This window comes from Typopeltis vanoorti, chromosome 11 (genome assembly GCF_054136105.1).
Source record: "Typopeltis vanoorti isolate ZY-2024b chromosome 11, IOZ_Tvanoo_1.0, whole genome shotgun sequence".
NCBI lineage: Eukaryota > Metazoa > Arthropoda > Arachnida > Uropygi > Thelyphonidae > Typopeltis > Typopeltis vanoorti.
The window spans coordinates 69,999,483-70,018,126 of record NC_143559.1 but is presented as its reverse complement, the minus strand read 5'-3'; the positions used below and the strand labels follow the sequence as shown (position 1 = coordinate 70,018,126).

The following is an 18,644-nucleotide window of genomic DNA, read 5'->3' as shown; positions in this document are numbered from 1 at the left end:
CTTAAAGCTAGGGGTTCGCATTATATGCGGATCCTAAAAAATATAACATCTTATTACAATATATACTACCTAATGCCTATGCAACCAAATCTACTTGACCCACTCGCATTCGGCGACTGAGTGTGCATCGTATCTGTGCACAAAGCTACTTACATTACTGGCATTATGCGCAGATACGATGTGCTCTCCATCGCCGAATGATAGAGCACAGTGAGATAGATAGAGCACAGTTAGGTATATCGGTTTAACCACAGTTCATTTTAAATATTATTCGTTAAACAAACCTAGCCTGAAAATGAGCCAACAGAAACTTAAACATTCATCTTTTGAAGCAGGATTTAAATTGCGTATCGTGCAGTTTGCAGAAGAACATAATAACAGTGTTGCTATGAGAGAATTTGGTGTAGCAGAGAGTAATATTAGACTTTGGTGTAAGCAAAAAAGACAGTCTTGAAAAAATCCCCAAAACGAAACGTGCCCATCATGGAGATGTAGCATCCTTTCCAGAACTCGAAGAAGAGCTAAATGAATGGATTTTGATGCAACGACAAGATGGCATTATAGTAACAAGAAATGCAGTTCGTTTTCGAGCCCTGCAACTCAAGAATGGTAAATTCAAGGACACATCAGGCATTTCATCTTTTCTTGCTTCGCCTGGGTGGTGCAATGCAACAGATTTATGGAACGCAAAGCATTAACATTACGACACCAAACAAAAATTGCGCAGAAGTTACCAAAGCAGCTTGAAGAAAAAGTGCAGTCCTTTCATGAATTTATCATATAATTACGGAAGTGTCACGGATATGAACTTTCCCAAATTGGCAATATGGATGAGATGCCCACATACTTTGATATGCCTGGGAATCGAACAGTAAACTCAGTTGGTGAAAAGGGTGTCTTCATAAAAACAATGGGACATGAAAAAATGCATTTTACCGTTCTAGCATGCATGGCAGACGGAACCAAATTAAAGCCAACAGTGATATTTAAAAGGAAGAAAATTCCAAAGCATATGAAATTTCCACCAGGTGTAATTGTTCGTGCCAATCAGAAAGGTTGGATGGATGAAGAAGGTGTACAATTGTGGCTGGATCAAGTATGGAATATACGTGCTGGTAGCTTGGTATGTCAACAAAGCATGTTAGTTTGGGATATGTTCCGGGTGCATTTAACAGAGGCAAGCAAAGAGAAAGCACGTGAGCTACGTACAGACCTAGCAGTCATATTGGGTGGTCTAACTTCCGTTTTACAGCCGCTTGATGTCAGCTTGAATAAGCCATTTAAAGATCACTTACGTGAAAAATGGAGAGAATGGATGTCATCTGGTTTGGTGAAGATGACAAAGGGTGGGAATTTTCAGAAGCCTGAGATCACCCTAGTCACCAGCTGGGTTAAAGAAGCATGGGATTCGATACCATCTGAAATGATTCAATGCTCATTTCTTAAATGTCGAATAAGTAATTCAATGGATGGATCCGAAGATCACGTTATATACAAAAGCGAGGATGACACACAACAAATTGGAGAGCATGAAGACGATGACAACAACTGCTACACTGATGACACAATCCCTGCAGATGAATTTATAAATGACATGTTTGACGACTCAAAAGATGAAGAAGAATTTAAAGGATTTTGTTTTAAAATAAATATTTCTTTCGTTAATTCGTATTGTATTATTTATAATGTTATGGAACAAGATTAATGGATCGCATTATACGTGGACATGGCATTTTAGGGATAGTTTTCAAACAAAATTTCTAGTTCGCATTATACGCAATAATATACGGTACTTTAAACTTAAAAATTCTAAACACAAACACATCTCAATCAATCACTACTAACTCACGCTAAAATTTATGCTAAAGTTATAATAAATTGCTAATAATTAATATTAAGAATAACTTCTTTGCCCTCTAATAGCCTATACATCATTGTTATGCTAGTAACAATCACTGAAGCAGAAATGCAGATATCTTAGAAGGAAGTTTTTTGTTTTGTTTTTTTATGTATCTTTTATTTTGAGACTTAAAGCTGAGAATATAGATTTTTACCGAAGTTAATTTGAACTCTACAATCTACATTTTTTAAATTTTTTTTTTATTTCTATTCTTCTTCTTCTTCTTCTTCTGCAGCTTCTCCCACTTAAGTGGGGGTCACTGTTGATGATGAGTCTCCTCCACATCCTCCTGTCTTGGGCTGTCACCACATCCAAGTTCTTCATCCTCAAGTCCTCTTCTACCAACTCCCTCCATCTCTTCTTTGGCTGCCCACGCTTCCTCCTGCCTTGCAAATCCATCTGCATGACCCTTCTTCCCACATATTCGTCCTCCCTCCTCATCACATGACCAAACCATCTCAACCCCCTGCCTCCTGTATCTTTGCTCCTAAGTTCGTAACTTTCACTGTTCCCCTTACATAGTCATTTCTCAGACGATCCTTTCTGGTCACACCGCACATCCACCTAAGCATTCTCATCTCTGCTACTTCCATCCTGCTGATGTTATTTTTCCTCAGGGCCACAGTTTCTATAGCATACATCATAGCTGGCCTCACTACTGTCCTATAGATTTTGCCTTTCGGATTGATCGGCACCCTCTTATCGCATAACACTCCAGCCATCTCCCTCCAGTTCCTGCATCCCACTTCCTTCTCAGCTCCTCCATCTTCTTCCACTGTTGAACCTAAATATCTAAAGTCCTTCACCTTCCTGATGACATTTCCTTCCAGCTCCAGATCTGTCTCCTGGCCGCCGCCCACTGTGCAACACATAGACTCTGTCTTACTTCTGCTCAATCTCATACCTTTCTCTTCCACTACTTTTCTCCATCTTTCCAGTTTAGTTCCTGCTTCTTCTCTTGAATTTGCACACAGCAAGATGTCATCTGCATACAACATTGTCCAAGGCGCATCTTCTCTCACCCCCCCCCGTCACCACCTCCATCACAATGTTAAACAGAAATGGACTTAATGCTGACCCTTGATGCAAGCCAACTGTTACTTGAAAACTTTCTGTCTGTCCTAGACAGGTCTGAGCACTTGTCTTCACATTTCTGTACATCTCCCGCACCAACCTGACATATTTCTCCGGAACCTTCTTCTCCCTCAGACACCTCCAGACTTCTTGCCTTGGCACTCTATCATATGCTTTCTCCAGATCAATAAATGCCAGATGTAGCTCCCGTTGTTTCTCTTGAAACTTTTCCATCATCTGCTGTAACCCAAAGATAGCATCCGTTGTTGATCTACCAGGCATGAAGCCAAATTGTTCCTTTGAATCTCCACCTCCTTCCTCAATCTTCCATCAAAAACCCTTTTCTAGGATTTTCATTGTGTGGGACATCAACTTTATTCCTCTGTAATTTTTACGGTTTTGTGCATCCCCTTTACCCTTGTAGATGGGGACATGAGTACTCTCCCTCCATTTCTCTGGTATATTTTCCTGTTGGCAAACTTTCATGAACAGGTCCCACAGCCAGTCAATTCCCTCTTCCCCCAGTGCCTTCCATGCCTCCACTGGAATCCTGTCGGGGCCCCACCGATTTTCCATTCCTCATCCTCTTCATGGCCTCCATCACTTCCACTCTACTGATGTTCTGCACCATCCCCTCAGAAGGCTGCCCATCTTCTCTGTGAGTCCTTGCATTTTCCTCATTCAAAAGTCCCTCAAAGTATATTCTCCATCTGTTTCTTATGTCCACATCCCTCCATAATACTCTTCCTTCAGCATCTTTGATCTTCCTCACATGTAAGATGTTCTTTGCTACTTTATTTCTACATTTATTTCTTTTTTTATTTCTATTCCTATAATCTATATTTTTGGATTACTAATATCACCTTTAGCCTTCATTTCTGAATCTACTCTAAGTTCTCTCATAACAAGGAAAATTATACTCTAAGATAATTTAATGATTAATTCAAAAGTTCTTAAGATTATGTGAAATTTGGAGATTTGAAATGTAAAAATCATGTTCTGTAATAAAAATGTTGGAGACAAATTATGAAATTTTAACTATATGTTTTGTTATATTCTTTGACTGAGACCTACATTTAATTCTTTGTTCGAATAGTATATGTCTACTAATGTTATTTCATATTCCTGATGTGACTTGTTTAGAAGACTCATCACAATTAGAAAATGTGAAAATCGAACTGGAAGCAGAACACACTCCATCATATCAAAGTGCAGCTTTGAGAAGAGTAAAGAAAGGTAACTTGAAAACCTCAGATTCTGTTCGAAATCCTAGAAGGGTCAGCTTTGATCCACTTGCTTTACTTCTGGATGCAGCATTAGAAGGTGAACTGGAACTTGTAAAAAAGACAGCACAAGAGGTAATTATTATAATCATTATCCCAATATTGCAACAACATTATTATCATAAGATTATGAACAATGTTATTAATATCATCATGATGAGATGCATTTTGCAACATGTGTAAGCACCTATAAGAGTAATTCGCCTGGCAATTGCATGCAAGTTATTCCTCAAATTGTCTATGTATATTTTGTTCAGATTTTCAGTATTTGGAATCTTAAGAATTTCTTGAGCCAATCCAGTTTTTGTTTATAATTATAATTATATTCATAATAATATATTACAATAACTCCACTCTGGTTGGATGAAATTAGGATAAATACAAGAAGGTATCCTGTGATTTGTTTGGTTTCAATTGTCACCTTTTAATTGGCCAAAAAAACTTGAAATGATAAGTCTATTCTGGCTGTGCGGAATTTAATGAAATTTGGATTTAGGATCTGCGTTTTAAAAATTTTTCAAGTTATTTCAATTTTGGTTTCATTCAGACTATTTGTAGATGCAACTTAGAAGATAAAATTATGTTTAGGATATATAAACCAAAAGCAGCTTGAGATTACTAATACTTATAACTTTTGACACAGTTATCAGATTTTATAATCTGATAACTGTGAACTATCATATGAACTATCATGTGAATATCTAACTGTGATAATCTGATGACTACTGAATAGAGTTCATTGAATAATCTGACTTTGTTGTAGACATCATGTTAATTCTTGCAAAAAAAAAAAATATATATCAGCAATCAAAAATTCTATTCTGACACTTTCAACTTATATTATATGTAAATAGGTATATTAACCTGTTAAGGTCCAGTATTCATGTGGAGTAATTAATGCATAGCGTACCAGACAATCATTTGCATTGCTAAAATTATCCCATGACTGCTCAAAAAAAGACAGTCTTTTATTGATTATAATTCCATTTTTTATTGTCGGTTTAACTTGAAATTATACATTTTCTTGTTATAATGGCACTATTTTTATTTTATTTGCTCTTATATGCTACACAGAAGTGATATTTTCTTCACTTCTACACTACACATTATTATGCTTTAGTGTAGTAAAGAAAATAAAAACAGTACTAGAACTGTAGCAAAACAATTTTGAATTATGATACTTTTTTGTGCCTGTTTTCGCTATAGTGAAAACAGGCAAAAAAAAAAAAAAGTATAATTACAAACTTTTTTACATTGAAGAATTTTTATGTTATATATATAAATATGCTTTAGCAAAACAAGTGTTCTCTGCTAGGTTGGCAGCAAAATGACCCAGAGGAAGACCAAGATATAGGTGGATTGATACGGTACAAAGTGCCTTAGACGATAGAAATATAAGATCTGATAATGTTGGAGTCTTGACAAGTAACAGACTGATTTGGAGGAAAATTGTAGATAGGAAGTTAGTAATGATGTAATTTTTTCATGTAGTACTATCATATCCTTCACCCCTTGACGGTACATGGCAGGAATTTGATGATGATGATATAAATATGCAATAGAAACAAAATATTTAAGGATACTTAAAAATCAAACAGATAATTCCGGCAAGGAAGAATGCTTCAAATTAGCTAATCATCGAAAACAGATGCCAAACCTAGAGAAAAATAAAAAAATAATAACAATAAAAAAAAAAAACGCTCATGTGACTTAAACAGAAAAAGTGTATACAGTAAAGCCCCATTTTTACATTCCCGCAATTTACATTTTCCTGCCATTTACATCATTTTCAGTTGGTCCTGTCTTAAGGCCTATTCTTACGATATATTGTTTTCCCACCATTAACAATTTGATGTCGATGTTATTTCCCCGTGATTTGCAGGAATTTTTTCTCGGGTGGCAACACTGATTTTTGAATTGATTTCCTCTCATTCAAATCGATTTCTGTGAAAATCTGCTCATTTCTGTTCCTGGATGGAATTGCTTTCAGCTGTAGTTTCGTTTCCACCATCATGGTGACTTGCACGCTTGCAGCAGTGATGTAGTGATGAGCGATACCGTGAAGTTTTCATATCAGTAATTTTAAACTGTCAGTAGCTCATGGCACCCGTAACGTGTTGTGATGTGATTTCACATTCACAGTGCTGTATTGAAATTGTGAACAAGGAGCATACACAAATTGTGAAATTACATTCACACTTCTACCAAGTAACAGTTATTACTTGTGAATATTAGATATCAGTGAATAAACCACAGTTCGTGAAATATTGCTTCACTAGCTTTCAGTGTTGGTATTCATAGTCGCGATTCAGAAGCACGTGGTATATCTGCTACATAATTTAGCATGTGATAGTTGCTTTCAAGTTGCGGTGGTGGATGATCCATGTTAGCAATATGGAGAAAAAAGACAGAAAACATATTAGAAGGTAGAAGAAAAGATATCAATTCTGCGAAAATCCAAGATCTTTTAGCAAAAGATCTTGGACTCTCCGTGATCATGATAGTAAAAAACAGGTCAAGCATTGAACTCAATGCAAAGCAATCTGGCGCTGTGTAAAAAAAAAAACGAAAATATATCCGGACATCGACATACGATGAATTGGATAAACTTGTGGCACAGTAGTTTGTTTCTACGAGTAGTAGGGTATTCCAGTCGATGGTACTATACTCTGAATGAAAGCCCTTGAATTTGCTGTGAGGTTGGGGATTAATGGTTTTACTGCATCAAATGGATGGATGATCATCACAATATTGTGTATAATCAAGTGTGTGAAGAAAGTAAGTGTTGCAGGGGAAACTGTAAACCATTGGAAACATGAACTAATGACTGTTATTCAGGACTATGAACCGAAAAATATTTTCAATGTTGATGAAACCGGGCTCTTTTATAACATTCTGCCAAGTAAAACATTGTGTTTTAAAGGAGTTACCCTCAAAACAGTTACCCTCAGCAAGCAGAGGGTAACTGTTTTGCTCATGGTCAATGCTGATGGATAGAAAAATTACCTCCACAATGGGGCATTTAATGCCTCATACACTGTGGAGAGACAGGTGGAACTTATAAGAGTGCAGAAAAAGCAAAAACAATCAACAATTAAAGATTTTTTTTTTAAATAGATAAATGTAAGTAATTGTAAATTCATTTATTTTCAGTTATTAAATTTTGTAATCTAGTATATAGAGTCACATACTGGCAGTAACTCATCTTTTAGCCTTTTCTTAATTTTTTACATTTCCTGCTATTTACACTTTTTCCCATCAGTCACCTGGAATAAATTTTCCAGGTGACTGATGGGAACCTTTTTTTACACTGGAAATGTAAAAAAAGTGTTTTTTTTGCTATATATATATATGTGTGTGTGTGTGTGTGTGTGTGTGTGTGTGTGTGTGTGTATATATATATGTGTGTGTGTGTGTGTGTGTGTGTGTGTGTGTGTGTGTGTGTGTGTATATATATATGTGTGTGTGTGTGTGTGTGTGTGTATGTATTATTATTATTATTACCCCAAGACTTCATGCAGTCAAAGACTCATCTGGGAGGTCCTTTTATCACACACAAATCTCATCATACCGAGCCTTAAACACACTCAAACTCCTTGCAGCACCACACTCTCAGGCAAGGCATTCCAATCATTCACAATTCTGCACGAAAAATACCTGCCTCTCACTCCCCTACTCGCACCCTCTTTATACAGTTTCCAGGGATGATCTCTGGTTCTCCCCTGATCTCCCACTATTCTCTGTAGAACTTCTCCACCATTGATCTTATAACAACCCCTTACCAACTTGTAGGTCTCTATCATATCTCCCCTCTTCCTCCTCTCCACAAGACTCTGCAAATTACATCTTCTCAATCTTTCCTCATACTCAACATTCCAGAGGTCAGAAACTACCTTAGTCAGTCGCCTTTGGACCCTTTCCAACATCTCTTCATCCCGGTGACCAAATCTGGGCACAGTAGTCCATGTGTGGCCTAATCAAACCCTTATACAACGGAACAAGAATCTCCCTACTTCTACACGTCAGTGTCCTCCGCATCATTCCCAGAAGCCTTTGTATTGTCTTCACAATTTTGGCAATGTGTCCCCTAAATTTTAGATCCTTATCCACTATCACCTCCAGATCTCTTATTTCCTCTACCTCCAACAATATATTCTCACCAAGCATAAATTCTGCATCCCATCTTTGTTTTCCAAATTTTAAAACCTTACATTTTGCAACATTGAACTCACATCCCCATTTGCTTGCCCAATCACTCAATTTATTCAAGTCTTCTTGCAAGACCACAACATCTTCACTACTCTTTATGGCTCGTCTCAATTTTGCATCATCTGCAAACAACTGAATATCTCCATCCAAATCTTCGCCAATATCATTAATATACAAGTTAAATAGTAATGGCCCTAAAACAGACCTCTGAGGCACTTCACTAGTGACTTTCATTTTCCTGGATATCGCACCCCATACACAACTTGTTGATACCTATCAGATAGCCAGTCTCCAATCCAATGCACTAATCTAATATCCAACCCGATCTGCTCGAGTTTCACTGTCAACTTATCATGAGGCTCTATCAAAAGCTTTTGCGAAATCCAAGTATATTACTGTATATCCTTTTCCTCTATCCAAAGAAGCAGTCACTTTATTGTAATAAGTAAGTAGATTACTAAAACATGACCTCCCTTTAGCAAATGCATGCTGTCCATCAAAGATTATACCATTGTTGTCAACCCAACTCTGGATCCTAGTTCTCACAAGCTTCTCCAACAACTTAACCACAACACCTGACACACAGAGAGGCCCATAGTTTGATGCTTGAGTTTGATCACCTCCTTTATGAAGCGGCATAATCTTGCCCTCCTTCCACTCCTTAGGAACTTGACCAAGTGCATGACTCGTATTAAAAAAATATATCAAGGCAGGTGTCAACTCTCTGGCACTTTCCTTCAGAATACGCGGTGATATATTATCAAGTCCCACAGCCTTATTAACATCTAGTTTACTCAACTCCCCAAACACCTCTTGCTCACTTATAGTCAGTCTCTCCTCTCCATCATCAACTGCTCTCAATCTCTCCATGAAGTCACATTAACAAGATTGAAAGATCTTTATGAACTGCTCATTAATTATCTCCGCCACACATTCTGCAACAACTGTCTTTATACCATTTTCTCCAATCAATGTAATCCTTCCATAATCATTTTTTCTTTTGCTGGCTACATATCAAAAGAACTCCCTAGGATTCTTTTTGGCTTCATTAGCTAACTGCTGTTCATACCTCTCTTTAGCTACTCTCACGAACCAAGTCACCCTCCTTGCCTGGTCTTTGTAGACCTCATGGAATTGGTTATTTCCACTTCTCTTATGCTGCCTCCACAATGCCCTCATTCTCTGTATCACATACTTAATCTCTTTATTCATCCATCTCACACCTACCTTATTTAACCTTCTCACCCTTGGAATACATTTAGACATTGCATCTACTAGATAGTTTTTGAAAATCCTCCAAGCTGCATTGATCTCTTTTCCAGCTAACTCCTCATTCCATGCTACACCTGCAAGCTGTCTCCTGACCTCTTAATAATCAATCCCCCACTCATCCACCAATTGGTCCACCAAATCATCCACCAATTGGTCACTCTTACCAATTGGTGGATGATTTGACACCTCATTTATAATTACATCCTCCGATGAGATGACCAAATTCAAGACCCTTAATCCTCGTGTGCCCTCTATTACATACTATCTGAGATAGTTATCCCTCAAAAACTCAAGAAACTCACTTTCTTTACTTCTAGTTGCTATCTCATCATTCCAGTCTATATTGCCATAATTAAAATCACCCATAATGATCACCCTTTTCTTATTTGCTTGGCTAATTTGACTGTACATTTCACTATCACCACCATCCACATTACCTGGTCTATAACAACATCCCACCAAGTATTCGATTCCCTTCACCTCTATCTCACACCATACTGCCTCGAAACCACTGGTACTATTTCTCTCTTGCATCTCTACTTTGTATGGACATAACTCTTTCTCTATCATGTGTGTATGTATGCATGTGTGTGTGTGTGTGTGTGTATGTGTGTGTGTTTGTATGCATATGTATGTATGTATATGAGTGCGTGTGTATGTATGTATATGAGTGCGTGTGTATGTATGTATATGAGTGCGTGTGTATGTATGTATATGAGTGCGTGTGTATGTATGTATATGAGTGCGTGTGTATGTATGTATATGAGTGCGTGTGTATGTATGTATATGAGTGCGTGTGTATGTATGTATATGAGTGCGTGTGTATGTATGTATATGAGTGCGTGTGTATGTGCGTGCGTGTGTATGTGCGTGCGTGCGCGCGTGTATGTATGTATATGCGCGCGCGCGTGTATGTATGTACGTGTGTGTGTGTATGTGCGTGTGTGTGTGTGTATGTGCGTGTGTGTGTGTGTATGTGCATGTGCGTGTATGTGTGTGCGTGTGTGTGTATGTATGTGCGTGTGTGTGTATGTATATGTGTGCGTGTGTGTATGTATGTATATGTGTGCGTGTGTGTATGTATATATATATATGTATGTAGAAAGTTTTTTAACTTTGGTATACTATGTTAAAGATACCAAGCAATTTTATAAGCTAGGTTTTAATCCTTTTTCCAAGGCTTGAACTACGTTCAGGCGCAAACTTGACTTAGTTGTCTGTTTGTGCCTTACTTGGGAAAAAGGATTAAAACCTAGCTTATAAAATTGCTTGGTATCTTTAACATAGTATACCCAAGTTAAAAAAAAACTTTCTACATCTCACTCTCATCCTGAGATTTTTATATTTAATAAGGTCAAAGCACCTTGTGGCAACTTGTTTAGGTAAAATTTATAACCTCTGCATTACATATTACATATACATATATATATATATATATATATAATTCAACCTTGGCATTTTTTTTTTGTCTGGCTCCCACTGACAAGATCTTAATTAAGGTTGAAACCGATCTGGGTAGTGGCCCTTGCCTTTAATGCATAGCATCATACATCTCCATAAGGGGATGGCTTTGCATTAGGGGAAAATACTAAGGAAAGTGATCGGATCTTACTCCACCTTTACCACGAGTTGCCTCAGACTTGAACTACGTTCAGGAGCAAACTTGACTTATTTGTCCGTTTGTTTACTTGGGAAAAAGGATTAAAACTTAGCTTATAAAATTGCTTGGTATCTTTAACATATATATGTATATATATATATACAGTAATACTTGTTCAAAGCGGAATCGCAAGGGACCGAATATGTTTTCCACAAAAATCATATTACATTGTACATACCTGTTTATGAGTGAAAATCGGCGGCGCTGGCTCTCGTAAGTAGGTGATACATGTAGACCTATGTTATTAAAATAATAATAATAATAACACATTATTAAAGAGTGAGTGAGCATGAGTTATATAAGGCATTAAGCTTGATGTCAATAGCCCAATAGGACTTGATATATATCAATATGTTCTAAGCAGTTGGCAGTAGCCTTGGCATTCCTGTTTAATAAGACTTGCAATAGCACAGGTCTCAAGGGAGTGGAAAGAAATTCTTCCACTTCAAAAAAAAAAATGGTAAAATTCTTCCACTTCACAAAAAGGTAGTGATAAGGCTGTTGGTCCAAATTATATAACCAGTCTGTATATTTGAAGTTGGGGTTAAGGTATCAAAGAGGTTAGTGAGAGCTAGGATGCGTGAATGGATTGATAACAGCAGTATTCTCTCTTATTGTCAGAGAATTGACTGCCTTTTTAACAAACCATGTTTGTTAAAAAGGCAGTCATGTTTTACAATCTTGTTTATGTACTATAATAAAATAATAAAGTGATGAATGCATTGGATCGAAAGATGCATATATGATGGTATACTTAGATTTTGCAGAAGTTTTTGATAGATTGCCATGCAACACACTGTTAACTAAATTAAAAAGGATGGGATCAGATAACAGACTAGTGAGTTGCATGGGTGACTGGCTGTCAAATATCAGCAAGTTGTATATAGGGATGCAGTGTCCCGAAAGAGGAAGGTCACTAGTGGTATTTTGTAAGGGTCTGTTTTTGGGGGAATTGTTGTATATTCAGCTTGTATAGTAATGATATTGGGATGGGTTTAACTAGAGATGTGCAATATTTACAGATTATGCAAAATTGGGGAGAACAATGAGGAATCAAGCAGATGTTGTGCCTTACAGGAGAATCTGTATAGATTATATGAATGGAATTGTCAGTTCACTGTTGGAAAGTGTAAGCTTCTGAAATTTGCTAAGCAGTGATGGGATGCAAAGTATACACTTGTGGAAATTTTGAAGGAGGTAGAGGAGAAGAGAGATCTGGCAGTGGTGGTAGACAGAAACCTGAAATTCAGGGGTCATATGGCAATGATGCAGGGAACCTCAACATGCAAAATTAAAGAGGTTATGGTTTCATTGTATAAGGCCTTGATTAGATCACATATGGATTACTGTGTGCAGATTTAGTTACCTGATTTTCATAATGAGGTTTTATTAGAAAAGGTTGTTGTGTGGGATTCCCACACTTTTCCTCATCCGTCCCTTAGGACCAACTAAGCCCTCCCACTGAGGGATTTTAAGTATGTAATTTTTGACTGTGGATCTGTGTGTATTCATAGACTGGTTTACCTGTTCTGAGGGATGAAAAAAACTGAGTTTACAGGTGAAAAAATCCTCTGCCTCTGTATGAGACCAGTTAACTCACTTTTTATTCAAAAGAAACCAGATAAAGGTTCCTCACATCATGGATGGGAATCGAACCCACGTCCTTCCAACCAAAGGACTTCATCTATACTGACTGAACTACGGAGGCTCTTATTAGAAAAGGTCCAGAGAAGATTCACTAAGATTCACTATTAGTTATAATGGTCTTTGGAATATGTGGTATGAATACATTAAGGAAATGCAAGTTGCAAAGTCTCATAAATAGGAGAAGAGGGGAGGAGATGTGATTGGGACATAAATTGGTCAGAGGTTTTTACCAGCTTAATTTGGAAGAAATTTTTCATAGAATGGGAGACAGGATAGAACAAGAGATCATCCATGGAAACTGTATAAGGATAGTGTAAGGGAGGGAGGGAGTAAAGAGCAGGTTCTTTGCATGGAGTGTGGTTAGTGAGTGGAATACATTGCATGAGTTTAAAGCACAGTTTGACGAGTTTTATGTGTGATAGTGTGTACCTCCTGCAATGATTCCATGGAGGTCTGGCATTAATAATAATATCCTCTACACCCTCTGACTATATATATAATATATATATATCAGGGATTTGATGATGTTTATGATATTGGGAGTAATCTGAAGTGAAATGTCCATTTGTTTGCTAATGATGCTAAACTTAGTATAGAAATCTTGTAGGAGGATTTGAATACTCTGATCCTGTGAGCAAAGGATAATACTAGGCATTTTAGTGTGGAATGGGGAAATTTTAAGCTATATATTAACATTGATGGGACTGGACAGCAAGAAATTTGTGTATTTAGAGATGTGTAAATGAGTGGTTAAACTTTAGGGAACATTATGAATGGAATCGCTCCCATTTTTATGTCATCTATTATTCATGCATTTTATTTCATTGCTCAGCAATATTTCAACTCTTGTTGCATCTCATTAATTGTATTCACTTACAGTCACAGGCACTTTCTTTCATCTCATATTCTCTTGTTTACCATTACCTTGTTCTCTCATATTCACTATTGCTCTTAATCTCTTGCTCATGATTTTTCTTGCTACTAGTGAAAATCTTAGTTTCCATTGCGTTTCATCACTTGTCTTTTGTTGTTCAAATTATGTTCATAAAACATCACAGTTCCATTAGGATATTGCATTTCCTACAAACTCCTACTGTCTCATTCATCCTCTAATGACACATATTCCAAATATCTTTCCAAGGCATACTTGCTACACTCCTGACACTGAACCATTCTTGAAAAATCTACTGCACTTAATCTGTGTAGTAGCAGCACTACAATGATTTTGTTTTTACTGTTATCTTTCGTATTATGCTATGAAAAAGTCATGAATGTGAAAATGAAGAATTTGTTGTGATAAGAGCTTGCAAGTTGATTTTTATAGTAAACTGAACATTAAACTGAACAAAATTAATGTAATTTTTTATTATTTCTAATCTTACAGGTTCCTAATCCAAGTGCAGCAAATGATGAAGGAATAACAGCTCTTCACAATGCTATCTGTGCTGGCCATTTTGAGATAGTTACATTCCTTGTAGAGTTTGGGTGTGATGTTAATGCACAGGATAGTGATGGATGGTGAGTAAACATTTTTGGAATTGTACATATAATTCTTGAGTTTAAGGAGAGATATGATGAATATTGTGTGAATTCTTAGTATAGGTCTCTCATTATGATTCTTGGGACTCCATGTTTGTTTTCCAGAATAGAGGATGAACAGAGTGCTTGATGCTCTTGGATATATAGAAGCAACTATGTAAGGGAGTTAGTGGTAGAATGAGTGATTTGGTTGGACATAGGGAGAATGTGAGGATAGATGTCATAGGATTATTGAAGAGAGTGAAAAACAACATGTGGTAGGAAGGAAGTTTGTATTTTTCCTAGGTACGATGATGAGTTGAGATGGTGAGCAAAAATTATTATTATTATTATTATTCATCATTCATGTCATTCAAATAATTCATCGAAATCCGTCAAGTGGAATCCAAAATCTGAGCGTGCTAAAAATTGAAGCGTACACCGCGGTTGCTAATGGGTATAGAACAAAGGACGTCGCCATCTTTGCAGCTGTCCAAAGGAAGAAAGGTGGGTCATGAAGTGCAACAAGTGTCAGAAGGAATTACCGTCCGACGGATGTTATATAACCTGCAGGAAATGCCATAGGAATCTTCACTTTACATGTTCCGGACTTTCAGAAACAACCTGGCAACGCAAATCCAATGCCAAACGAGAAGAATGGAAGTGCCTAAACTGTAAAGAGAACAAAGAAATGCCACCACCCATGACGCAACTGATTACGCCGGAGGCAGAATCGGACGATGAACTGAACAGACAACAAAATACCGATGAGTCTTATAATTTGAGTTCCGTAAATTTATTACTAGAAAAAGGTTTAGAAAATATAAAAGCCAGCTTGGTAGATCTTGTCCAAGAACTATTTGATAAACAGAATAAACAAATAACAAAAAAAAAAAAATTAAATTTGTTAAATTTAATAATTCAAAAGTCGAAGAAGTCTTACAAACAGTAAAAGACGTTAAAACCAGCATTAACCCATTAACTGACAGGCAGCACAAATTGATAAAAGACACATTGAAACTCCATCAAGAATTTAATTCCCTGAAACTACAATACAAAGTTTTAAACCAACAACAACATAAAGAAGACCTTGTCATAAACGGTCTCCCAGAAACTGAATCCACAGAAAATCTCAGAGACGTAGTTTTAAAGTTAGGCCATGCAATTGACATCCCCCCTACAGCATAATGATATTCAGACCATAAATCAGTTTCCCAGGAAGAACAGAAAACAAGGCTCGCCACGACCCTGCACCAGTCATAGTTTGTCTGACAAGCAAGGCTACAAGAGACAATCTCATAAAAGCCAGCAAACTGAAAAAAACCAGTAGTCAAGGATTTAAATGCATCGCAAGACAATACGCCAATCTTTCTATCTGAGTATTTAACACCTTTCAATCAGAATCTTTTGAACCAAGCAAGAAAAGAAAAAACAGAAAAAAACTATCAATTTTTATGGATCAAAGATGGCAAAATATTTTTAAGAAAGTCACAGACTTCAAAGTCAATACAAATAAAAAGCTCGGAAGATATAGACAGGTTGCCAGAGCGAAACAAAAGACTACAACTTAGTTCAATAAGAAGATCTCAACACAACAAAAATGAATGTGAACCATCAGATAGATGTAATTACACCAGAATACACATCAGTAATTGTGCTTTCGAATCGCTTGATGCATGGAAACAAAACACAGTACAAGCGAGAGGTCTCTCAATCTTGCATATTAACATCAGAAGCATCCGAAAACATTGGTTATTATTACAGGCTTATCTGAGGAATTACACTGATATTATTGATATATATGATTTTTACAGAAATATCCATAACTAATGAAAGCGACTGCTTTCCAAATTCCACGCTGCCAAACAAAAAGAGGGGTAGAATATTAATGTTTATCAAACAAAAATTAATAGCAAAAGAAACGGCCTATCAGTTTGAGCATGCTGAAACCCTTTGCCTCAAAATCACTGTGATGTGAACCATCAGATAGATGTAATTACACCAGAATACATCAGTAATTGTACTTTCGAATCACTTGATGCATGGAAATAAAACACAGTACAAGCGAGAGGTCTCTCGATCTCAGACTGGAAACACCTGGCATCAGATTCAGCAGATATCAGATTCAGAAACCCTTTGCCTCAAAATCACTAATACCACCAATAGACAGCATCCCATAATACTAAATGCTATTTACAGGCCACCAAACCTAAACTTGATAAAAATTCTTGCACGAACTCAATTGCTGGCTTTCAAGCCAAAAAATATGCTCAACCGAACACCTAATGATAATTGGCGACATAAACATAAATATTGCAAATGAAAACCAGAACAACACTGTACAATACCTAGACACACCATCCATGTATAATCTAATACCAACAATAACATCATGTACTAGAGAAGAAATATTAGGAAATACTATCACTGATCCTGTCTAGATCATATAAACGTCCGAGCACCACCAAATAGTTACACTGCATCAGTCATAAGGTGCAAAGTAGCAGACCCTTACTTCACCGCTCTAAACCTGCACACCAAGACAATATCAATGCAATGTCCCACAGAAGAAAAGCGACAGAAAATAATAATAGATGAAGAAATAGTCAACCACGAAATAAGAAAAACAGACTGGGAACACCTGGCATCAAATTCAGCAGATATCTTATACAACAACATTAAACTCACACTGGAGGAAATATATAAGAAAGCTACAAAGAAAGTCCGAATTCATTCAAAAACAACACAAAATCCTTGGATAACACAAAACTTAATCCTAGAAATACACAGAAAGGACGCTTTATGGAAAGAATTAAAGCGATATCCAAATAACACAGCTTTAAAAACTGAATATAAGATAACAAGGAATCGCCTTACAACACAAATCAGAAATGCAAAAAGAAGCTACTACAGAGACAAAATAACCTTCTCACAAAACAACATGAAACAAACCTGGCATCTGATCAATGAGATGCTAGATTTTGTTCCCAACATCACTGCCTCCGAAACCATAAAACACAGCTTCATGAAAGACGCAAAGCCTATCCAACAACTAGCAAATGACTTTAACCAATACTTTGCAGACTCCATCCAAGAACTGCACAGAAATATTCCCCTAATCACAAAACGAGACCCTCCACTTGGACCACAATCAAAACAGACATTATGGTTCCCAACCATAAAAGAAGCAGAACTTTTCTCTGCAATACATCAAACCAAACAAAGGCCCAGGAATTGATGGTATCAGACCTAAAGATATAAAGCACCATGCAACTAGTTTAAGTCCTATCCTACGAAAATTAATAAATAAAATATTTAAAACAGGACAGATACCAAGTATGCTAAAGACCGCCATAACCACACCCATATACAAACATGGAAAAAGAAATTTAATCAGCAATTACAGACCCATAGCAACATTACCAATTATCAATCAAATTATGGAGCGGATCATACTGAAGAAACTCACAGCATACACTGAGATCTTTCATATTATCCCCAAAACACAATATGGTTTTCAGAAAAATAAGGGAACAACATCTCTCTTGGAAGACTTTACACACCTAATTAATACCGCCTTAGACAAAAACAAAATTGCCATGGTAGTCTTTATAGATCTAACTAAAGCATTCGATACACTTACACATCAAACCTTGTTAGAAAAGCTGAGGCATGTTGGAACAGACGGGCCTCTTCACAAGTGGTTTACAAACTACCTCTAAAATAGAAAGCATATCACACGTATCGGATCAAACCGAAGCAGAGAGCTACCAGTAACCTGTGGAGTACCACAGGGAGCTGTACTCTCCCCAACTCTGTTCAACATTTACATGCATGATATTAATCAGCTACCACTCAAAGGTAAGATATTCCAATAGGCAGATGATACAGCAATAATATCCATCCATAATAATGCAAGCATAGCCCCAAACAAATATGCAACATGACATAAATCTGATCATAGACTGGCTCACGAAAAACTCCATGCACCTAAACTCAGAAAAGACAAAATTAATGATATTCAGAAATCCACTGACTCGACCAGTTGATAACAAATATATAACCATCCAACATCCACTTT

The 18,644-nt window shown here is 36.8% G+C and overlaps 1 protein-coding gene across 4 annotated transcripts in view; it reads left to right on the top strand.

Moving 5' to 3' along the window:
- The window catches only part of LOC150101705 (apoptosis-stimulating of p53 protein 2-like), a 209,309-nt gene that overhangs the window by 142,695 nt on the left and 47,970 nt on the right, over positions 1-18,644 (top strand). For all 4 annotated transcript variants that reach the window (XM_090400042.1, XM_090400044.1, XM_090400041.1 and 1 more), the window contains 2 exons: positions 4,118-4,332; positions 14,430-14,563. In XM_090400042.1, the coding sequence (XP_090256168.1) occupies positions 4,118-4,332; positions 14,430-14,563 (349 nt within the window). The remainder of the gene's footprint in view (positions 1-4,117; positions 4,333-14,429; positions 14,564-18,644) is intronic.